The sequence below is a fragment of the Parasteatoda tepidariorum genome, chromosome 10 (assembly GCF_043381705.1).
Source record: "Parasteatoda tepidariorum isolate YZ-2023 chromosome 10, CAS_Ptep_4.0, whole genome shotgun sequence".
NCBI lineage: Eukaryota > Metazoa > Arthropoda > Arachnida > Araneae > Theridiidae > Parasteatoda > Parasteatoda tepidariorum.
In genome coordinates, this window is record NC_092213.1 from 23,555,203 (window position 1) to 23,580,729 (window position 25,527).

General features: G+C 31.1%; 1 protein-coding gene across 1 annotated transcript; it reads right to left on the reverse strand.

The window, feature by feature from the left end:
* Positions 1-1,763: 1,763 nt before the first annotated feature.
* On the reverse strand, positions 1,764-19,843 carry LOC139424813 (toxin CSTX-20-like). The gene is made up of 4 exons (XM_071187089.1): positions 19,768-19,843; positions 19,094-19,202; positions 17,595-17,707; positions 1,764-2,040 (listed from the first exon to the last, which is right to left on the reverse strand). The coding sequence occupies exons 1-4, from the start codon at positions 19,810-19,812 to the stop codon at positions 1,996-1,998; spliced, it is 312 nt and encodes a 103-aa protein (XP_071043190.1). The 5' UTR covers positions 19,813-19,843; the 3' UTR covers positions 1,764-1,995.
* Between the last annotated feature and the right edge of the window lie 5,684 nt (positions 19,844-25,527).

Below are 25,527 nucleotides of genomic sequence, written 5' to 3' on the forward strand. Positions count from 1 at the left end.
TGTTTCATCCTCTTATATCAAGTCTGGGCGGTAGGACATAGGGCCCATGTCCGAGAGTTTGTGGGTTCGAACCCGAAGACTCCTCGTGTAGTAAAGTGACTGATGCACGTTAAATCTTTCCATTCGCGAAAGTCTTCCTTGTTCCCATAACAAATCAAAACCTCTGGGGGTACTGGATTGGAGACCTATCCTTCTCTGATTCAGGTCAAAATTACGATATGTGGATGAATGAATGGATGTATGAATGGGTCCGCCTTATAAACAGGTGTGACGTATGATGTGGCGAAGTCGAATTCTCGGCCATAGATGGCGTCACTGAAAAACAAGAATCGCACACTCTGCCTTAAATTTGCTCTGTTTCACCAAGAAGGCTTACCCGTATGGCAAATCGCATTAGAACCAACCAACCAACAGTTTGTGGAAATAATAAAAAAATTAACTTAAAAAAAAACAAAACAGTTAAAGAATTCTAGAAAGCTTTGGTAAAAATAGAGAACGAAATAACTTTCGAGCTTAAAGAAGTGTTTCGTTGAATCTATACCAAGACGAAAATTAAATATATAAATAAATAAAAGTTACTACTAATTATTTATCTACATAAAGAAAAGGCATCTTGAAATGCATCTTAATTTCTGATTTCTATTTTTATTTACTAAAATAATGCATTTTTTGAGAAGTTTAAATTTTTTTTACTCCTTTGTTTCAACTTCAAACGGCAAAATTTACCATGAATCTATCTGATAGTTATTGAGAAATAAACCATAAAAAAATATAGTTGTTTGGAAATTTAATTTCTTAGGAATGAAAGGGTTAATACATCGCTTAACTTCTGATTGTTTTCAATTTCCTTCACTTTAAACGTCATCAAAATTTTTTAATCTACTTATTTCATCCGAAAAATATGAAATATCCCTAAAAGAAAAAACAAACAGTTCCACCTCGTTTATGATTGATCCAAAGACGAAATCTCTAAAGCAGTGTTCCCCAACCTATTTATCACCGCGGACCTGTCAACGTTTAATAATTTTACCACGGCCCGCTGGGGGGAGGGGCGTTGATTGTTTACATTTTAGATTATTTTAATTTATTAATTTAAATTTAACTGTATTTAAGCATGCCATCACAATAAAATACAGTTGTACCAAAATATAAATATAAGTTTCATATAAGTTTCCTTGCAATGAAGTATATAAGTAAGTGTATATAAGTTTCCTTGCAATGAGACGGTTCCATCTGGGGGGTAATCGGAGACAAACCTTCGGGGGATCACTTTTTTTAAATAAATAAAATTTTAATGGAGCACAGATAATTTTAATTTGGGGTATAAACCTAGGAATTTAAATTCAGTTTCAATGGAATGGGCTGTCCGGTACCACTTGATCCACGGGAACACTGCTCTAAAGGACCATTAATAATCAGCGTGCACTTTCCGTGCGTGTCATTGCAACATGGGGGGTGTATAAATCAGTTAGTCAATGAAATACCTATTACATCTACAGACTGCATGATTTTTTTTATTTATTGACATTTCTGATATAAATAAATTCGACTCTGATTTCGGTAAAGTAAGGTGCCGAGCTCTAAAATCGAGTATAACATTTGTTCTCGTTACTAAAAAAAAAAGATACTGTTTTTAATTCCAAAAAGATGTTGCATTTAACTTATTTCATTTTAAAACAAAAAATAAGTATATAAATAAAGTTATAAACCTTTACTTCTTTTTTGAAATATACCTTTATTTTAATGAACAAAGCTGGTAGATCTAACAGCAAGGTTTTGATATTTTATTAAACATTTCACATTATTTGCATGAAAACAAAGTACGAAATGAACAAATATGTTCAGTATAAAAAATTAATATAAGAAAAGACTCTTCGTTTGGTAATTGTTTACACTCCGTTTGAGAAGACAGAGGAACACTTTAAAGAACGATATCTTGATGAGGTGCTAACCATTGCAGAGAGTTAAGAAAAATCCTCTATTTCGTCGTGGTTTCTAAAATGCTTTTGCCACGCATTTTGTATTCTTCACAACAGTAGACTGAAAGAAAAAGTAAAAGAACAGTTTTTCATATGTATATAAATCATTCTTAATCAAACGAAACATAAGATTCGATTACGTGTTTTTTTACGTTGGATATAATTTAAAGAACAAAACATTCTAACACAAATTTTGAATATATATATATATACATCGATACNTAACGGACATGATCAGTTTTTTCATGGAATAACTAGATATTCTATGAAATAACTGCCTTACATACTTTAACGGTAACATACATACGAATAACAGAGCACGGACGACTCTGTTATCACAGACTCTTTGAGCGAGTTGTTTTTTTCCCTGCCTTTAACAAAATCGGTGTTTTGAAATATACTAAGTGAGGATTGCACAATTTAATTACGTTGCTTATTTTGTGTTAAAACGAATTAACGAATCAACTATATATTTCGAGTTTAATTTTAATACTCTTTTTCTTTCAGTGGGATTTAGTGTGCGACCGGGAGTGGTTGATTTCTGTTTCAAAAACTGTTTACATGGTTGCATTTTTAATTGCAGCAACATTATGTGGTCAGCTATCAGACAAGTAAGTCAACTTACATTTACTATATTATATCCGATCCGTGTAAATATTGTATCCATGTGAACAAATCCATATAATACTGTTGAAGAAAATATGTTTACATATTCTCAGATCAGTACAAATCCGTCTGACTTGATAGTTAGTAAATGAGAAACAACTGTTAAACAAAGTGTGGTTTGTCTGTGATTCTTTTCAAAACATAATTATTTATATTCTTGATATTTTTTCTCTTTCCAAAAAGCACATTTCAGACATTACAAACCACTTTTAGATTGATTTTTCATGGTCTCTTACAAAAAAACAAACAAACTATTACCATGTACAGGGGATTCTATAATCACCTCCCTTAATGTATAATTTTAGAATTCTTGTGAAAAATAAAGTCAAAAAAGCTCATGCATTAAAGGTTGGAAAATAATTTTTAATGAATCATAAACAGAAACGATAAATAATTCTGTGGAATCACTTTAGTGAAGAAGGTAGCATTGAAATATATGTCTCATGATCTTTCCTTAGTAAGGTTTCTTTATGTTTTGATAACATGCTAAATATCAATATAAGGCTTCTTACACATATGTTTTTTTTATTTAATTTCAACAAGCAATTTAAATACATTTATTAAAGGCAATCGTAATGGCAAACTGTGTTTATGATTTGAAAAAATTTTAATTGTACTAGAAGTTTCAGTTTTTTTTTCGATATTCTCTATCTTACAAAGTCAGTTCAATTTTTTGAAAACCAGGCACTTTTCCAGCGTAAGTGTATCAAATCCCTTAAAGTAGTGATGATAGAAAAAACTATTTTCATACATTTGAAAATAATTTCAAATGTAATAAAAAATAAATTTCAATAATTTTTAAGCTCCAAGCAAACCAAATGTGTAGGTCTGTTTTACTCTAACTAAACAATCAAGATTAATACGCTTTAATTATTATATTGGGCCGGGATAGCCTGGTCGGTAGGGCGCTGGACCCATGTCCGAGAGTTCGTGGGTTCGAACCCGGCCGGTCGAAGACTCCCCGTGTAGTTTGTGACTGATGTACGTTAAAATTCTGTCGAATCTCAAAGTCCTCCATGTTCCCATAACAAATCAATACCTCTGGGGATACTGGATTGGAGATCTATCGTTCTCTCTATCGGATGGACAAAACCCACCGGATGCACAAAACCCATCGGATGGACAAATCCCATCGAATGCACAAAACCCATCGGATGCACAAAACCCATCGAATGCACAAAACCTATCGGATGGACAAAACCTATCGGATGGACAAAACCCACCGGATGCACAAAACCCATCGGATGGACAAATCCCATCGGATGCACAAAACCCATCGGATGGACAAATCCCATCGAATGCACAAAACCCACCGGATGGACAGAACCCACCGGATGGACAAAACCCACCGGATGGACAAAACCCATCGGATGCACAAAACCCATCGGATGCACAAAACCCATCGAATGCACAAAACCTATCGGATGGACAAAACCCATCTATCCAGTAAAATCCAGGCTGGTTTTACTCGGTTTTTCAAAAATTGATTTATTTTTTATCCTCTGTTATATTGAAGACTTATTCTGTTGAATTATGTATGTAGTCTAGCCTAAACAAATGAACCTATGGTGAAAAACGGGAGAGTCACCTTGCTGGCTAGATTTGACTGTATGGCCATTGATTCGTATGACAGTGCCTTTAATTCGCTTTCTACGCAAAAAAAAAAAAAATTTCCTTTAAAATTTTTTAAGATTAAAATATAAATAAAAAGTAATCCTATGTCAAAATAAGTTTCAAATGTGTGATGTATTTTGTTTTGTGATGCCAGAAGCAACTTAATAAATATCAACAAATTCAAAAATATCAATAAAAAAATGTGACATAATGTGTGGATGTCCCCTGCCTTTAAACTTATTAAAGCAAATCTAAATATTTTTCCAATCTCGTATTATCTAGTAAGGACTTAACATTTAAGAAAAGAAGTTATTGCTAATTACACACAAAAAGTAATTTTTAATTATTTCTTTATTTAGTTAAATAATGATCGAATAAACTTAAATTGTCTGAGATATAAAAAGACAGTATGGAGCAAAAAAATTAAAAATTTTCAATTTTTATATTTTTGTGATTCCTGTTCTCATTTTATTTAGTATCAAAAAGATGTTATAATGGAAAATAACATCTTTAATATTTAAAATGTTATATATAAATTAAAGCTATATATAATAATAACTTGCTAAATATAAACTACTAAACATTACTCTTCTATACAAATCAACTTTTTTGTTTAAAAATATATTTCACTGCAAAAATTTGATGTGACTGAAGAATTTTGACCAGACTAGAAAGAAACTTTATTATGTGTTTGCATGGATGATCTTCGAAATGACTGAGAAGAAGACATCTACAAATGTTTCGCATGTAAAAACCGTCTAAAAATAACGAAGGAGCTTAAAGGAGACCAGGATCTGGATGAACTCTCATCTAAGCATAGAATATCATGTTTAACACGAAAAAAGGATCATCGGATATCTGAACATTTTGCAAAGTTCCTTACCCACTATGGAAACACTTTACCCTGACAATTTTCTGTTACACATAAAAAAAGAAGGAAAAAAAAAAGCTAGATTTTACGTTTAAGACAAACCACAAAATGGCTGGATGATAATGGTATACTTTAAAATGGCCTGTTTCATCCTCTTATATCAAGCCTGGTCGGTAGGGCACTGGCCCCAAGTCCGAGAGTTCGTGGGTTCGAACCCGAAGTCTCCCCGTGTAGTAAAGTGACTGATGCGCGTTAAATCTGTCGAGTCGCGAAAGTCCTCCTTGTTCCCAAAACAAATCAATACCTCTGGGGATACTGGATTGGAGATCTATCGTTCTCTGATTCAGGTCAAAATTACGATCTGTGGATGAATGAATGGGTCCGCCTTATAAACAGGTGTGAAATATGAAGTGGCGAAGTCGAATTCTTGGCCATAAATGGCGCCACTGAAAAACAAGAATCGCACACTCTGCCTTAAATTTGCTCGGTTTCACCAAGCAGGCTTGCCATTGTGGCAATAGAACCAACCAACAGAGTTTGCGAGAATAATAAAAAATTAACTTGGAAAAAAAAAAGAAAACAGTTAAAGAATTATAGAAAGCTTTGGTAAAAATATGGAACGAAATAACTTTCGAGCTTAAAGAAGTCCTGCGTTGAATCTATATCAAGACAAAAATTAAATATATAAATAAATAAAAATTACTACTAATTTATCTACATAAAGATAAGGCATCTTGAAATGCATCTTAATTTCTGATTTCTGTTTTTATTTACTTAAATAATGCATTTTTTGAAGAGTTTAAATTTTTTTGCTCCTTTGTTTCAACTTCAAATGGCAAAATTTACCATGAATCTATCTGATAGTTATGGAGAAATAAGCCATAAAAAATATAGTTGTTTGGAAATTTAATTTCTTACGAATGAAAGGGGATATGGGACCAATCATTATAACCGATAAGACCAAATACATGCCTGGAACTTGCAAAATTAAATTCTAGTGAATCCTATCTGGAGATTGGCTCCCACAGGTTTCAGACTGTTCAGAATTTTACTTACCTTGGTTCAATAGTTACTCAATAACATAGACAATGAGATTCGGAATCGTCTAATTTGTTCAAATAAAGCTTTTTATGTTTTAAAACGTTTTTTCAAATCCTCTCTCTTATCAAAAAATACAAAACTTTTACTCTATAAAACATTAATTAGGTCAATACTTACCTATGGCTCTGAGACCTGGAACCTAACTCAAGCTAGTGGAAATAAAATTGCCATTTTTGAGAGAAAAGTTTTGAGGGCCATCCTTGGTGGGATAAAAATAAATAATTCCTGGAGAAGACGATATAATACTGAACTGTATAAAATCTACAGAGAACCAGATATTGTGAAATTCATAAAAATAAATCGAATGTACTGGGCAGCTCACATTTTCAGAAGGAATGATGACTCAAATTTAAAGAAAATCCTATCACACAAACCCCTAACGAACAGGAAAAGAGGTAGATCCAGGCTGAGATGGCTGGATTTAGTTGAGACTGATTTCCTTACTTTAAAGGAGAAAAACTGGCGAACAAGTGTTAAAAGTAGAGAAAAGTGGATTCGAATTCAAAGGAAGGCACTGGCCCACCCTGGGCTGCCTAGCCAGATATAATGATGATGAGGAATGAAAGGGTTAATACATCGCTTAACTTCTGATTATTTTCAATTTCCATCACTTTAAACGTCATCAAAATTTTTTAATCCACTTATTTCATCCGAAAAGTATGAAATATCCCTAATAGAAAAAACAAACAGCTCCACCTCTTTTATCGTTGATCCAACGACGAAATCTCGAAGGGACCATTAATAATCAGCTGGTACTTTCCGTGCGTGTCATTGCAACCTGGGGGATGTATAAATCAGCCAGTTAATGAAATACCTATTAAATCTATAGACTGCATGATTTTTTAATTTATTAACATTTTTGAAGTAAATAAATTCGACTCTAATTTCGGTAAAGTGAGGTGCCGAGTTCTAAAATCGTGTGATTTTGGACTTTTAACGTTTGTTCTAGTTACAAATAAAAAAAAGATACTGTTTTTAATTTTAAAAAGATGTTGCATTTAACTTATTTCATTTTAAAACAAAAATAAATATATAAATAAAGTTATAAAACTTAACTTCTTTTTTGAATTATACCTTTACTTTAGTGAACAAAACTGGTAGATCAAACAGCAAGGTTTTGATATTTTATTAAACATTTCACATTATTTGCATGAAAACAAAGTACGAAATGAACAAATATGTTCAGTATAAAAAATTAATATAAGAAAAGACAATTCGTTTGGTAATTGCTTACACTCCATTTGAGAAGACAGGGGAACACCTTAAAGAATGATATCTTGATGAGGTGCAAACCTTTGCAGAGAGTTAAGAAAAATCCTCTATTTCGTTGTGGTTTCTAAAATGCTTTCGCAACGCATTTTGTATTCTTCACAACAGTTAACTAAAAGAAAAAGTAAAAGAACAGTTTTTCATATGTATATAAATCATTCTGAATCAAACGAAACATAAGATTCGATACGTGTTTTTTTACGTTAGATATAATTTAAAGAACAAAACATTCTAACACAAATTTTGAATAGATACCTATATATATTGATACTGGGAGAGCAGGGCGAAAGATAACTAACCAAAGCGAATCACGCCAAAACCTGGAAGGCGAGCAAGAATCCTTTTTACAATGGGGGTAACCCCTTTATGGGAGGGTCAGTTCAACTGCAGGCATTGTGAATGAAAGATCCCCCAACTGTGGAGGGGCAATTGTGAACAGAACGGATGAGTACTAATTTCCCCTCCCCACTGTAATTAGTTTTATGTGTTGCAGAGCCGTTTTTAAGGATGGGCCCAGGGCCCTGAAAAGTCTAAAATCTTATTGTATTAATTGTTTTTTTTTTTTTTTTAATTCTAACCCATTTATTATTTATAACTAAAGAGGGCCCCCAGATTCAACTTTTTTCTTCTTTCTTTAGAGTTTTATTCAGAGCTGGGGCCCTCTGATGCCCATAATATAAATATTTTTTTCTTACATTGTCAGATGCTTTTCAAAATCAATTCGAAGTGTTTACAAATTTAAAATAATTGTTACTCTTCACTTTTGTAACCAGAAGAGCAGTAAAACGCTCTTTCGAGATGAAAATATCCCCACTTTCGTAGAAGTGGGGATATTTTGCGGAGAAGTTCCGAATTGTCAAACAGCCTTCTCACTTTAAACAGTGAGAAAATGTTTTTAACTTCTTTATATTGCCTTAGGCCTCTTTTTTCCTAACTTCGGAAATATCAGATATCCGCAGAAACACCCTTTTGTCTGATTTCTGGTCATAAATTTCTAGTACTGTAAAAAGGGGGAGGGTCTTTGGGTCACTCTGTCTTGAGATTTCCATAGTGCCTTTAAATTGGACCTCGTTCAATTCTAAATTTTCTTTCTTACAAAATTTAGATATTTTTCCTAATTTATTATAAAAGCTTTTTTTTCCCTTTAATCATCCTAAATGTTTCAACCAGCCTAATTGTTTAATTACATAATTATTGAAGTTGATTTTATTTTGTTATTTTTCAAATTAATCGTAAGAGAATCCGTGATCTCTTTCACGTTCGAGGTAAGCAAATGTTTTTATTATATAAAACTTGGTTGTGGTTAGGGAAAACGTGAAAGGTTTGCGCAGTTTTTTAAATATACATTGTGATTTTTTTGTTTATTTATTTAAATGGCGGGCCACTATTCCCACCATTTGGCAGACAGGCTTCTCTTTGGCTGGTCTGTCTGCCAAAACTCTTGATTTGGTCTGTTCTGGATGAAATTGAGATAGCAAATGTAATTTTACTTAATGCTAATTTTACTTAATGCTTTATTTTACTTTATTGTAAAAATGATGTATTTAATACTTTCATGTAATATGCTGCAGTTTTAAATACCTAAAAGATGACAGAAATTGTTAATTCAAAAAACAATTAATACTTTTGAATATGAATTTAAATAACTCCATGCGTTTTGTTTGGCTATCTCATTTTATATTATCGCAGTATTTAGAGCAGACAGTTGCTTGGTGTGGATGATATAAGTGTAAGAAGCATACCAACACAAAAAAAAATCTGTTAATGCCCTCAATATTATATTTTTAAACTTCTCGCAAAAATGTAGTAAAAAATAATTGTCACAAACAAATTAATGTCAAGTAAGAACGAAACAAAAATGATATGAAAATATGCCGAATCACTAGTGAGACAGATGGGATGAAAGACATCGAAACCAATTTGATTGAATAGTAAAACTAGAAGGTGTTTCTAAATTCAGGAAATCATTCAGGCTTCAATTTTTTTTGTCACGAAATTTATCAGAGGCTATTCGTTATATTTCGATATGGGTTATGTTTTTCTTTGATTAAATATTAAACAATAACAAATATTTGTCTTTTAAAACCTTTCACTCCATAATAAAAATAATTATTCTATAATTGTAATTCTAAAACTAATTGCTAATTGATATAAAGCTTCAGTGTGTTCCATTGATATATTAAATGTCTTCTATCGGCGGAACCCCGACATTACGATTAAAGTTTATTAAGGTAATTACGAACATTATAACCTAAAAACAGACAATTTTTAAAATATTTAATTAGAGGAATGTAGATTTTTCATCGTTTTATCATTATCAATCTTAAATAAGGTTTTATATCTGACAGTTAAATTTGCAGTCGTTGTGCTATATCTAGTCTAGTTTTGAATTTATTTTTGGTCTATATACATAAACTGAAAATGAATAAGATAAGCCAAATTATGGTTTACTTCTGAATGAACTGAAGATACTTATTCAAAACTTTAAAAATGGTAATTTGGAAATCATTTTTCACGAATGTCATGTTTCCAAATAACTTAATTTATTAAATTTTTAAAAAAAAGTAAAAAAATATCCGCAAAGCAGGTGTGTACCGTCATTCGGGGATACTTTGTGCAGCGGGGGCTACTTTGTGCGAATTCGAATTTGGCATTTTTCAAGTGCTGCTATTCAGTATTATGTTTATTTCACGTTAAAAATGTGTGGAATTTGAAGATAGAAGTCTCTTCTATTACTACAAACATTTTTTCGAATTTTAAAACAATCTCAGAGTGTGTTTCGTTCATCCAATGTCAACAATTTTCCGAGGACGTCGGATGTCGAAAAGTGTGAGGTGGAAACTTTAGATGTGAAATGCAAAGACGTTGATAAAACAATTGTCGTAAGTGCAAATTTTTTTATTTATACATTAATAAACAATTATATCATGTTATCGTTAAAAAAAAATTAAAATTAATAACAAATAAACGGATAATGAAAAAAAAATGCACTGTGGGGCTACTTTGTGCAAAGTTTCATTCGTTTTCATTCGTCAGACGTTATAAAAAAAATACCTCGAACGAGAAATTACCTTGATTACACTTCAAAAAAGCTGCAACAATGTTTGCAAGCAGTTGCTGGTGGTATGTCGATTGCAGAAGCTTCTCGGAAGTACAAAATCCACAGAAATACTATCTCTAATAAAATTCACAAGAAACACGTGAAACGTGCTGGTAAACTATTATTTTTCTTCTAATGAATTAATCAAACGATTTAACATTGAAAGATATATTTTATAGGACATCAGGTGATTTTGACAGAAACTGAAGTGCAAGTTCTGTCGTGTTCATTCAAGCATGTTATGTTCAAATTTATCAATATTATAAATGTTAATGAATATGTAATAATTATTATTTTTGAAATATCATCCATTTCAATGTTAAAAAATCTATATGGTTTCCTTTTGTTTAAACTCAAATGTTTTGAAATAAACATTCTTTTTAAGAAAAAATTCTTCAAAAGAATGGTTTTTTAACGCTGAAAATCATTTTCAAACTAATATCTTTACATATCTTGTTGTTTTTGTCTTTAAAAATGTCAACAATTAACTTTTTTAACAATTTTATATCAATATTTTACTAAAAACATGATTATTAAACTGAATTCCTATCGCTGCACAAAGTAGCCCCATTTGGGGGCTACTTTGTGCAAGGTATGTTTTGACTTATTATTCGTAAATATTACATACAAATAATACCAATATTGATCAAATTCACTCGTCTGAGTCCAGTTATGAATATAATATCGATAAAATTTACTGAAGTTTGAATTAACATAGTTTTTTTACATGTCAAAGTTCAAAAACTGTGAAATCCTGCACAAATGACGGTATATTTGGGATTGATGATTATGAAATTCAACACAAAACTGTGAGATCGTGGGCTCTATTGCAGCTGATGACAGTTTTTAATTATTATTTCTTAATACTGAAAAAAGTTTTCTTATTTTTTTTAAGTATGCATGTTAAAAACTAATAATTTAACACTTATTTGAAAAACTAGAAGGCTCCGCTCTCTAACCCTCGTGCTTTCTTCTGCATTCATTGCAGATTAAGAGGAAAAATGAATTATTTCCATTTTTTTTCTACGAAAATTACGATTGAATTACCATTTACAGTTTGATGACAAAATTTCGGAAAATCAATAAAATTGGTACCTGCCACAGAGTTATTACTCAATGAAGATGGACTCGAGGGATAGCGCATTTTCCTCCGAATGAGGTGCACCGAGTTCGAATACCAATGATGGATGGTCGATATGAATTACACACCCGGTTTTTACCGACCACAGTGCTGACGTGAAATATCCACAGTGGTAGGCGGATCATGGGTTAAAGTCCCTTTGCCTGACAGCAAAAGGAGTCTAACCTATGATGATCCTTACTTTCCTTACTTCCATCCTTGGACATTCCACAAGGACCTTGATTTTTAAATACTATTCGGTAGGATTTTGCTTTTTATATCGTTTTTTTTTTGTATTAATAACTTTAGTATAAATAACATTTATTTATTATTAATTATTTTATAACCGTCGTTTAACAGACGAACCAATTTTGAATTTACGATTACAAATATTCAATTCCACATCCTTGTAATTTTCAATTCAATGCAGAAGACAAGGGAACTCTTGGATCAAATATCGGGAAATTAGACTTTTTGACAGAACTAACTTGCATTTGCGTTACATGGAGAGGAAAACAACGAATGCTTATCACGGTAATTTTCAATTCAATGCAGGAGACAAGGGCACTTTTGGATCAAATATGGGGAAATTAGACTTTTCTATAGAACTAACCAGCATTTGCGTTACATGGAGAGGAAAACAATTAATGCTTGTCACGGTTAGCCTAATGAAAAGGGGTCGCTAACGCATGATCCGTCAACCACGCAGGATATTTTTTGGTCAGCACGAGTGGTCGGTGCTAGCCAGGTATGGTATAGACCAGTCACAGCAGGGACTCGGGTCCGGACCATCTTATTGGGAGGCGAGAGCTCTATCCCCTGAGTTATCATTATTAATTATTACAATAAGAATTAAATTTACATTCGAATATTTTTATTTCTCAATACTTTGTTCAAGTAGTCATTAAGCATTTTTTTTTTCGGTTCTTGACTATTTCGAACGATTTTTATTTTAACAATTTTTTATATTTATTTACTTTTATATATTTTCATTTATAAAATAAAAACTTTTTTTATGTTTGTAGCAGTGCTTTGAAATATATCTAGAGAATAGTTATTGTAAAATGTCGAATAAATTATTATAGAACAATTATTTATCCAGAAATGACGAGTTAGTAATTAAAAGGTTTGTCTTCCTACTTATTCATGAGCAATATAAAGTTCAATCGTTTCCTAAAAAAAGTATTAATATGAAAAGTCAATATTTATTACAAATGATATATTTTTATATACAATTAGAATGAATAGTAATGGGTCAGAAATATGTGGCAGTAACTAAACTTAGCATCGACAAAACTTCGCGTTGATAATATTTCAAGATCAAAATTTTCCATTCCATTTTTTAAAAATATATTGAAAAATGCTTCATATTAATTTTAGAAAACTTAATGTGTTTTAAATCTTTAATTTATGTTTCATTTACTTATCAGGCTTTAAATAATAATTAATAATCTTATAATTAAGTAATAATTATAATTTTCTTTTACACGCAAATTAATATAAATGATCAAATAATAAAAATGTTCTAGAAAGAATTAGAATTGCCACGTTCTAGGTTGGCGAATTAATGGACCTGCGGAGTTTTCCCACTGAGAAATTATAAACCAGCCAAGTTTTGTCCCCGAACCAAAATTAATAGCATTTTATTAAAATTACTTTTATGTATTTCAATATAATAGTCAAGAAAGTTTTTTTAAAAAAAAATATTTTTTTATTAAACATTACACATTGTGTAAAACTAAGGACAGAAAAGGGCTAGGTATCAATAATTATAATATAGCTAGATACAATACTTATTTATTTTATTTATCTATAATAATAATTATAAGATAACTCTTACAGAAATATTCCAAAGAAAATTGAAAAAATAAACTCAAAAACTTTATAAAATAAATAACTTTATGAGTAACTTTCAACCTATGCAAATAAATTTAGTTTTGAAATTAATAAATCAAAATATGCCATATTAGTAATTCGTTAACGAAGATTTATGAATAATTTTAAAACTTTTCTGTGTTTTTTTTTTATCAATAGTTCTATCAAATATAGAATCAGATATGTATTAATATTTATGAGAAGTATTTTAAATAAATATCATAATATTCATTTGCATTATATTTTTTCTGCGCAATTATAAATATTTGTTAAAATAATTTTTATGAGACCAATATCTTTTGAGCAATTAAATTTTTTTCTCAAAATTAACGATATTTTTTGTAATAATTTTTGTTTTTACGCTTTTAATATTAATTTTCGAAATTAGTCATTGGTTTTATGAGAAATTATGTTGTTAGCCAATGCCAGTAGCCTGCTTGAGAAACGTAGCGAATTGAAGGCACAGGATGCGTCTTTTGTTTTTCAGTGGTCCATCTATGGCCAAAAATACGATTTCGGCCACACACGTTACAGCCCATTTTATAGGGAGGACCCATTCATTCATCCCCATATCGTTACTTTGACCTGAACCAGAGGCTGATGAAACTCCAATTCAGAACCCTAGAGGTATTGTATTATCAATGAAACTTGGAGGACTTTGTGACCCGGGAAGATTTAACTTTGCTTCAGTTAATTCACGGTTACAAGGCTTCGAATTTCCAATATAACGAACAGGAGTTCAATGTCTTACCAAACAGGCTATTTCAGCCCTAGGAGAGCTATTTAAAGATCTTTTATTATTTTATTGTTAGAATGTCTATCTTAGCATATCAAATTATTTTATGCATCTTCTATTTACAATTATGACGGTTATGTAAAATGCTAAAAGGTATCTATAAAATAATTCGAAATAAAATATTTAGTTTTTTTAATTCCTAATATGACATATGCATGATAAGTAATGCATACGAAGTTTGTAAAAAATTCATAATACATTCAGGATTTCTCGTATTGACTACCATGAACATATATTTTAGTGAACATATATTTTAGAGATTTTCTTCGGAAAAGTTATTTATTATTAGAAAGTTAAAAGAAAAGTTTATTATTATTAAAATTTATTTAAGTTATTATTAAGAGTATGGTTATAATTTAAAAAAAAAAGTAAAATTTCCATGAATCATATCGTTTTGTTTTTGAAGTGAAAGTGTTTTTTTTTCTCTACTTTTTCATAAATATTTGAATACATATTGTTACTTTATCACTAATTCTCTATATTTATCACACTTTTAAAAAAGTTATTTAGAATCATAATTATCTGTATTTTTTCCTAGTGAGTTTGATATCAATAAATTACCAATTCTTAAATATGAAAAAGTGCAATTGCGAAAACACAAAATAATAAATTGATTTTTGTTTGAGTAATAAATAAGATTAATTTTAGTAGGTTTAAAAAATCTGCATAATTTATAAAAGTATAAAAATTACTATATGGTTATAGAAGCATTAGTTCACCCATTCAGGTGAAAAATATATTTCATCCACCAGGTATTTCAATCTTATATCAAATCACTAACAAGGAGACAAATCGCCATAGGACATCACTTTTATTTAATTTTTTAAAAAAAATGATTGCCCTACAAGGTGTTTCATAATTTACACTCTTAATATATATCAATTATTAATGTTCTTTTCTCGCATAAATTTTTCATTTGAAATGGTTCTATTTTAAAGCATATATTTTGACTGTGATAAAAAAAAAATTACACATCATTTGTATGTACGCTTTGTGGTCATAGCTTCATCACGAGACGATCGGACTAATAGTTTAGATGTTACAAGGGTTTTGCATGCAAAAAAGCAAATTATCTGCAAATTTTTGCTTGTACCAGTTAACGCAATTGTCAGTGCTATCTTAGAAAGGGAGACGTTTTTTCCTAAGTAGTTTTTCACGTTGATTCGAATGAAACTAAACTCGAGTCAACAGAACGAATAATTCAAAAGTTGCAACCGATTTTATGCATAAAACGTACTATTTTTGACATGAACTATATATGTACAATGTACATATTTTACTTTGCTATCTAGGAGCTATCAGGAGGTGCCTTTTTCGAGAAAATTTCTTATACTGAAATAAATTAAATAATATTCGAATCAATATTTTTGAAAGTTATACAAATTTTCTTCATAATAAGTTCAGTTCAAAAATAGTTTATTTCACCACTCCAACTTTTAAAACTTTAAATAGTATATTACACCAACTTTTTAAACTCTTATGATTCGTGTTGGGTCTTCTTCGTTAAAATGAAAATAAATATGTAGGAAACAATACCTCACTTGTCTGTTAACAATGTTAAATACGTAAATAAATGCTAGAATTAATTGTACTTTTTGTTCGAAAAGCTATTATAACTTCACAGCTATTTATCCTATCAACTCGAGTTTTAATAAATCTTGATACGGATTTAATGTTAATTAATGTGACATAGATTATGTGATGTGTTAATATGGATTCAATGTAGCATGAAAATGTGCGACGGAAAATGTTCAAACAGTCTCTACAAATAACTAACAAGTTCAAATAGCTCCTAGATAGCAAAGTAAAAATTATACATAAATACATGCCAAAAGTAGTACTTTCTTTACACAAAAGCACGTTTAGCTTATTAACATGAGTATACTCTTATTTGATTCAACGTAAAATTTTACTTGTTTTCTAGTTTAGACAGTAATTCATCAGTTGTGTAAATAAGTACAGGTTCAAATTTGTACTCTTTGTACACAAACCCTTTATAACTCATATAATCGTGCATAACCTACTTGAAATTCATCTCATTTAATTTAACGTCGAGAATCACATCGTAAACAATGCCTCATCTGCCTGTCAAGAAGCAATTCAATTCTCCCCTTCAAAGCACCCTCATTTTCCCCCCAAAAGGGAGGAAGAATGCAGAGGAAAGTAGAAGAGGTTTCAGTTACAATTTAAAATATCGTAATTCAAGTTTTTTTTATGAAAGAAATCTTGAGAATTAATTTTTTTTGCGGTCAAAAATCCAATTTTACTGGACTTACTTATAACAATAGAATTTTATAACCTGCATTTTCAGCTAAATAATTTAATGTCTGAATGTTTAAAAATATGAAATGCTTCAAAGAATATCTTTTCTTGCACACAGTTCGAGTTAAAAGAAATTTTGAACGTACAAAACCGTTTTAGTTAGTTTTAACATTAAATAAGTAAATTTTTGATAAAAATCGATAAACTGATCTGATTGTGCAGTTTTCAGAGAGCTGACCTCACATTAAAAAGGTCCTGGCTTTGAATCCTGGACAAGGCATGGAGGTTCTTTCATTCTCTGTATTATCCGTTCTTACGAGTGGGAGCAACATTGACCCACCTAATATGGTGCTCCTGAAAGAGTGGTCAACAAATCTGCCCTACTGATACCTGAATGACGCGTGTCAATCGGGTGAGCATTGAAAAAAATTGATAAATTTGCCAATACACATAACTAAAATACCTATCCAAACATAGTTTTTCTTGCTCCAAACCTTTTCTTGAAGGTATGATTCTATTGAAGGGGAGTGTATCATTACAAAAAAAAAAGAAAGAAAAAGTTAAGAACAAAAATCAACAAGAAAATTGTAATCAAAGAATTGAACCAAAAATACATGATGGCGCCTTTTAAATCAATTTACAAAACAAAGAAGTTGAAATCTAAAATCATGGAAGATTTGTGACTTAAAATCTGGGTCTGAAATCCTATATGATTCATTTGTATGTTGGGTCTAACATCTTGGAGGAATCATGGATTTAGTGGGATACAGGATCTAAGTCTTGAATAAATCATGGATTTAGTTAGATGCATCTAAATGGACGTTCGTTCTGAAAGCGTAATGATTCATTTTTTTAGACGGTTGCTTCTTGGATCTAATTGATTGTTTTGTCTAAAGGCATGGCTGATACATGTATTTAGCTTAATGTAATTTCATACTTACTCCATCGTCTTCTGTCTCTTCACCTTCACATTCGTAACCTTGAAGACAAGGACAAGTCGTATAGTAAATATCCTTCTCTTCGTCATACCTTGATAAAGCTATACAACCCTTGCCTGTAAAAATTCACATTTGAACTCATTAAACAATATTTATCATCTACACAGTATTGAAAGTTCTAGAGGAACTCCTCCATGTCAAAAATCCTATAATTTAAATATAAATATCGTGGCAATGCTAAAAATATTTCTGTTATTTGTAAATTAGTGGTTTCTACACCACAGTACTTCAGATGTACAATTTTCCAGTTTTGTTTTGTTCAAAGTAAACTTTTCACGGGATGTGGGTTCAATGCGCACAACGAGCACCTGTGGCCTCTAGACAATGGACACGGAAACCGACCACAATCCCCACAGCAACGCTGAGGCATTGTTGCGGGCAATTTAATCATGCCATTCATCTCACCTCCTCAACTGGACTCTCATAATTATCCGGTTTTCTTCAAGAGGTACTTCGAAAATTTTTGACGGTGTCTCCATCTCCACTTATGTTCGGCGAGGAGTATGGCTTTAACCTTGTGGACGTGGTCATTCTATTGCTTGGCCTCAGAGCTCACCTGATTTATCTCCTTGTATTTTTTTCCTGGGGGTGTCATGAAAAGCATTGTGAACGACCCTCCCGTAAATTCTGAAATGGGCCTGGTAACTCGAATCTCCATCGCTGCTGCTACGATCAGTGAAGTACCCGGTATCTCCAAAAATATTCGCCAATGCAAGTCGCGTGGGTGTCGTTCGTGCATCTTAGCCAAAAGGCGCAATTTCGAACACCTCCTGTGATACTTGTACGTCATACATAGTACTCTTTTGTTGCGCAATATAGCGCAAGGGTGATGTTTCCACCCTTGCTTCAACCCCTTCCTTCTCGCTCCCGTGAAAATGTCGGGGTGAGGTTTCGCCCTCTATTTCTCGCTTTCGTGTAATTTCCGGGCTGGAGTGTTCAGTAGTAATGCGCCGATAAGAATAAAACTAATTCATTTCTTTTGCCAGGAAAACATTTTATTTCTCATTTTACTCACCAGATGGCAATACCAGGATATATATGAGGTAATTGTAGATAGTTAGTTTATTTTAAACTAGATGTCAGCACTAATCAAATAGCACTAATAAAAAAATAGGCACTTTTATGATCGTTTTCTTGAAAATTAACCGATCGTTAAGGGGTTAATATGTAGTGATGACTCATAACAATGTTCTCTAACTCTTCTCCAAGCTTCTACACGGCATTCTGGGACACGTATTTTAATTAACCTTATTTCATGGTTCAGATTATGATAAATTTATTCATGATTTGTTTATATATTACATGGGACGACTTAAATTTTTAGAAATGGGGGCAAAATGAGGAAAACATGATTGATAAAAAAGTGGCATAAAGAATATAAACTAATAAATACTCTACTAAAAAGTTAAATAAAAATTAAAATAAATTGAGCATTTGTGAACCTGCTCTAAATCTTTTTAAGCAAATTGGACGCTGAAAGAACTCATTATGAACACAACATTCATCTGCTTCACAGTCAGACTGCTTACTGCATTTTTTTGACGCTAATGTCTGAAAATAAACAAAAAATTATTTGAAATATTAAATTAAAAATATAATTTTTTTTATTTAGCTGTACTTAGCTTTTAGACTAGGATGTTTTTTGAAAAAATTATATGCTATTTGATTTAATTTAAGAATTTTGGGGCATATTTCTACATTATAAGTATCGTTCTGCTATATAGGCCAAAATTAACAGCCACTATCGGCAGCAGGGCGATTAAACATAACAGAGAACGATTGAGAAGTTATTGTCTGTGAGTCGCCACTCGATTGCCAATTTTTCTCCAAAATTTGCAACACATTTGCATTTTATTACTACTACTCATGATATGTTTAGAAATATATTAGTAATATTTGGAAAATTATTTTATTTTATACTTATTTCTTAAAATATTTCTTCATATTCCAAATACACTTCGCAATGTTTATTTCATTTCAAGAGATGATTCAGAAGAAATTCATTACGCTATTAATATCAATATATTTTTAATTATTTAAAAATTTCAACTTTTGTAGAAATCACCACATGTTTTAAAAAGTGGCTACAGTTAAATATGCTTAAGAAATTACTTACGAATGCCAAACAGCAAAGAAATGCAAGAATAATTAAAAACCGCATGTTGTTTTTCTCCTTGTTCCTGTTAATAATAACAAAGCGTTTGAGATTGGTATTTTGCAAATTGTTTTATCCTTTTATTCTCTGAATTTTAACACCTGTGCGGTATAGATAAACAGTTATCTATATTAAAATGTTACTTAATTGTATATTCATTTTAAATAGATTTGGCATTTATATTTTTCTTCAAAGAATGAATAAATAACATAGGTCATTTTTCTGGTGTCATAACAAGTATCATATCTGTATTTATTTTTTTTTTCTCATTTCCCTTTCTTTTGTATATTTTTTGAAGAATATAAGGGAATTAGTTAAGCAGAATTAAAAGCATTTAGCCTTGAAATAAGTTTAAAAAATATCTTAAAAGTATAAGTCACAATCAGGGAGATTAATGTGATTTGTGATAAAACTCAGAATCAAGGATAAAAGTTACAAAATTTTACGTATAAAATTTTAGAAACAAAAAGGGTTTGGGCCGAAAAAAATTTAATGTAATAATTTGAAATTCGAGCTTCATAAAACCAATTTTTCTTAGCAATAGCTGCTATAAGTTCTAAAAATCTAATTTTTCTACAGAGCTTGGCCAACAAAACATGCAAAAAATAATAATAATAATAATATGCCAATAATTTATAATGATTACTAAGAAATAAAATTTTACGCCTTATTTTAGAACTAACTTTACATCATAAAATAATAAAGAGTAGCCTATTACTTCATAATAACTCTGTTATACAGATTGAATTTTTATTTAAGGAAAAAAGCTTTAATTTATCCAAAATTTTTCCAGTTACGGAAATTTCTCCAAAATTCGCAAGTTGTAATAATATAATATTGATGGAAAAAAAATATACATAAATAGAATCCAAAAATTCTGCGAAAACCCATAGTGAGTGTCAAAATGCAATTACTCAAACAAGCAATTCGTTATTCACATGTCATTATAATCCCTGTTAGTTTGAAGAAAAAAAGAATATTGGCCTAATAGTCAGTTGATATTGTTAGTTTAATGTTTTCCGTTACAATAGAAAATAGTGATCTTTCCAGCTATGTGCATTGAACGAGAACATTTTTTAGATTTATTCACGTGATTCTGAAATCATGTTTTTATTCTACACGTACGTAAGATTCTGAAATCATGTTTTTATTCTACACGAACGTACGATTCTGAAATCATGTTTTTATTCTGCACGTGCGAACGATTCTGAAATCAAGTTTCTATTCTACACGTACGTACGACTCTGAAATCATGCATTTCAGTGACGTACAGTAGTTTTCTACCGTCATTTTATTTTTGTATATTTAAATCCTTCCCTCTAAAATATAAACATAAAAAATGAACTCGTATTGGAAAAATTAATTGGGACGACAGTTCATGGGATATTTATTTTTCTAACATAATTTTTTTGAAGAACATTTCATAATATTTCCGTTTATTACATGTATATTTCTGTTGCAATAAGTTTTACTAAGGATTTTGTTCAGTTTTCCACCATTCTTTAATAGTTTCCTTTACTATGACGACCGTCCGATATCAATCACAGAATGATGCTTTGTAACGACAGCTCATACCAGCAATTAACGACCTGTTTTTTGTTAATATTTTTTTTAAAATAATATTTTGCTATTTCTTAGTATAGAGAAACAAATAAATTTTTTCGACCTCATATAAACAGACACTGGCACAACAACAAAAAACAGTGTTTTTATAAGAATGAATTTAAAGCGCTTAAATCGTTAAAAAAAATACCAAAACGAACTACTTCACACTTTTGTAGTTGAGAAATTTTGCTTTTCTGTTTAGCATAAAGAAACAAAACACTTTAATGCAGTTTTTATAACTTTAATGCAGATAAAAAGAATAAAATTTTGCTAATTTTTTTATCATGTTAACTTATAACAGAAAAAAGACATTGATTTATTTTTTTCATATTTTTCCCAACATTCAGTTGACTTTGTGATTAAGAGCTGTTGAAATACTAAATTTTGAGTGGTATGTTTTAAAACAAAATTGTCTTTTTGGCCCATGCTAATGTCTAGTCATCTTTTAAGCGAACATTTTTCTAGGTTTTGTGTGTTTTTCAGGTTTTTTTCTCTAATAATATTTAAAAATCGTAGTTATGAAAATATTTATTTTTTATTTATTCTTCATGCTTAGAACAAATCTCATGTTTAAAATTAAGAAAATTTTAAGATTTCGATTGATTATCTTTACATTTATTGGAATAGAACTTTATAAAATTTGGTTTGAACAGATGTTCACACTTAACGATCAAAAAGAATTTCAAATTCAATTACCATCCGGTAATTATAATGATTAATTATAATTATGCAATAAATTACAATTCAATTTGTTACAAATAGGACACCAATAATTGTGTTAAAATAGTAAAATGATTTTCGCCATTATATACACGATACTTGACCCAGTAAAGGGCTTATAGGTCGGCATTGGTCCATTAAGGGTCAATATAATGTAAAGAATAATAATCACTATTCAATAGTTATAATACTCGTTCATGACCATGCATAACACTCGTCGAAGTCAAAAGGTATAAAATAATGCTTATAAGAGCGAAGAATAGAAGAGTTATAGCAAAGAGTTTATGCTTGGCAGATATTTATCCCCCTTTCATACTGGAAATTATTTTGTTTAGATGTTTGTAAACATGGAGGATTGTGAGACCATTGTAGATTGTAGACTGCCCAAACCATCAGCTACCCTAATGGTCAATTTCTTAGACATTAGAATGCGAATAACGGGTTCCAGTTTCTAGTTCACGCTTTTATACTGAAGAGAAACAGGAAACTGTTCTCAAAGAAACTGAGATACAATGTATGAGAAATCGCCTACTGCGGCAATGGAAGTCTAATGATCTGGGCAGATCCTTTTGGAAGGCTGCATTGTGATTAATGTGGGGTATAGGGGTGAGATTTCGGAGAGCTGCGTTTGTTTTTTCAAGCGTACAACAGGACCTCTACTGCATTGAACTCCTTTGGTCAATGATTTTTTAGAAAGTGGAGCCAAACAGTTCTCCAGACTTCAAACTCATACAGGATGTCTGGAGTATTCTGATGAACGCAATTCTATTCGCAACCGTCCGGCGCCTATTCAGAGACTAGAAGTACTTACATTCAATTTCCACAGGATCTCATAAACAAATAACACTGGGGAATAATTTCTTTTTCTGTTAAATGAAATTTTTGATGGGACCTTATATATATTTTTTGTCTTTGACTTCAAATCTGCAATCAGTTTCTCCCCAAGCTATAATTTTTATACGATTTAGTAACATACTAAGAGTCTCCACTTCTCTGTTACATATTGAATGATAGGAAAAAGGCGAAATTACTTTTCAGTTTATGACGCGAAACGTCATATGGTCATATGGTTTTTGTCCTAAATGATACTTTCAAAGGGACAGATAAGTGTATATAAACGTTCAAGTTCCTTATAAATTCGTACATTTAGACAAAAAATAAACTAAACTAAAAATATCATTTTGAAAATATCTAGCTTTTGAAGCAAACCTGGTTTCAGATTTGAAATCTCCACGCCTGATAAGATCAACTACTTGTATAAAAAAAAATTTGTTCCCCGGTATAATCGAGCAAAAATTTCCTAATTTTAAGCACCAGTAGTGCATATTCAGATTAAATGAGTGTTTTAATCTATATCCCTAATGTTTTTGATAGCAAAAACGATATTCTTCTTATTTTCATATTAGTCTGAACTAACGAGAAGACTTGTTGAGAAGGCAAAAATGGGAGTACAAGCCATTTGGACAAAAGTAACATCCATCTCAAGGAGTTTTTCGAGTATTTTTGAAACTCATCTTGTTACAGTCGCGAATATAATTGGTGTGGTTCTTGCCTTTGGATCGGAGTATCTCATAGAAGAGAATGACCTTTTTTCCTGTCCCTGCATTAAAGAATTAGCATATACTTCGGTCTCTCTTTGATCTTTGGAGGTTTTGCACTTTTTTGGTTGCTGGGTAATATACTTTTTTGATAAAAATCGATAAACTGATCTCATAAGCCGGAATTTTACTCTTTGGTTTCATTCTCTTATTGATTTTTAGAATGCATGCAATCAAGATATTATTATCTCTATATTTTATAACCGTCGTTGAAAAGCCGACCCAATATTCGGGTTTGCGACTGCTGATGTTCAACTACTTAGCCTTTTGATTTTGAGCCCAATTCAGAAGACAAGGGAACTCCTGGATCAAGTATTTGGAGGAATTTGCCTTCGTGAAGGACTTTTGATGGAACTAACCCGTATTTGTGTCACATGGGCAGGAAAACCACGAAATCGTCCCGAGGTTTGTATGATGGCATATGGGCTCTCACCACAGTCTCAAACTTGGCTCAATATGTGTCCTACATGAACATGCACCAAGGGACCAATGCTTTGATGTTTAGATTTTTTAATTATCGTTCTTATATAGGGCCAATATCGGCCCTCATGGGATCTACATTGGCAGATTAATGAATATAAAATATGTGGTGAATTTGGCAGTTCCATATAGTACCGATATTGGTAGTAAAGTAACTATAAAATGTCGGGTGAATGGGACAATTCTATATATGGGTTATATTGGATACCCTTATTGAGCCAAGGTTCATGGCTATTGGTCCAATGAGTGCCCAAGTTGTTTTGCGGCTAGGGTTAATTTGATTAAAAACTAAAGTTATTGGGATTAATAAAAGTTTCTTAAATTTACCCAAATTCCAATGCTCAGTTTTGATTTTTTTTTTCACGTGTTGGATTGAGCTATTCCTAGGATGTAATCATTGTTGCCACTGCACATGGAGAATAAGGAAAACCTAGAAAATACAAAGAATTTAACAATTACCTAAGATAACAGGGGAAATGCCGGGAATTTTGAGTCTTTCTTCATAAACTGGGAAAAATTACACGGAATTTTGTTTCGTATTTTCGTCTTTTAAAAAATGATTACCACTCAAAATACAATCTATGGGATATTGTAGGCTGACATTTAAGTTGTATTAAACTACTTTATTTTCTATGGTATTATATGTTATAAGTATGTTCAGCTTAAGTTTTTTCCTAAGTTTGTCCAGCAATTAGAACTAGTATAGTTCACCCAATACAGCGCAGACAAATGCATGGTGATTTAGTTTTCGTCTTAATATAGTGTATAAAGTATGTATAGGGAAAGCACAGGTAATATTGTTTCTACATTTGAGTGGCACCTCTGGCAATGCAAAAACTTTAAGAAAATCGTCTTCACTTGAAGAAGATGCGACCAATTTGGTAAACAGAAACATATTTTTGCTTAAATTTTATGTCTATCCGTAGCATCATAACAACGAAGTTAATATTTTTATACTTAATTAAAGACGGCCATAAATTACACTACCGTAAACCGGGGCGAGTCAACCCATTTTTTCAGTTTGTCAACTTTCAAGTGGTCAAACTTTTGTAAATATTAAAGAAAAAAGGTTTTTAATAAGTGTTTCGGAATCGCTATTTATCCCTCTTTAAAGCTGTGAAATCGATTTTAGAAAATATTAACAGTTACGCTGTTACTGTATATTTTTATAGAACTGCTGACAAATCTCTCGTATGGGGCGAGTCTACCCATTCTACTAAAATGAATGTTAACATTGTAAATAATCAAATTTTACTATTAAATTGTTATTTTAGTTACTATATAGGATATTTATGAAGTAAAATTCATAACTTTATTA

Coding starts and splice junctions, on each gene's coding strand:
- LOC139424813 (XM_071187089.1), bottom strand. CDS start 19,812: ATGCGGTTTTTAATTATTCTTGCATTTCTTTGCTGTTTGGCATTC. Junction 17,708..19,093: donor CTTAAAAAGATTTAGAGCAG/GTTCACAAATGC, acceptor GAATTTTTACAG/GCAAGGGTTGTATAGCTTTA. Junction 2,041..17,594: donor AAGAGACAGAAGACGATGGA/GTAAGTATGAAA, acceptor TTTTTCTTTCAG/TCTACTGTTGTGAAGAATAC.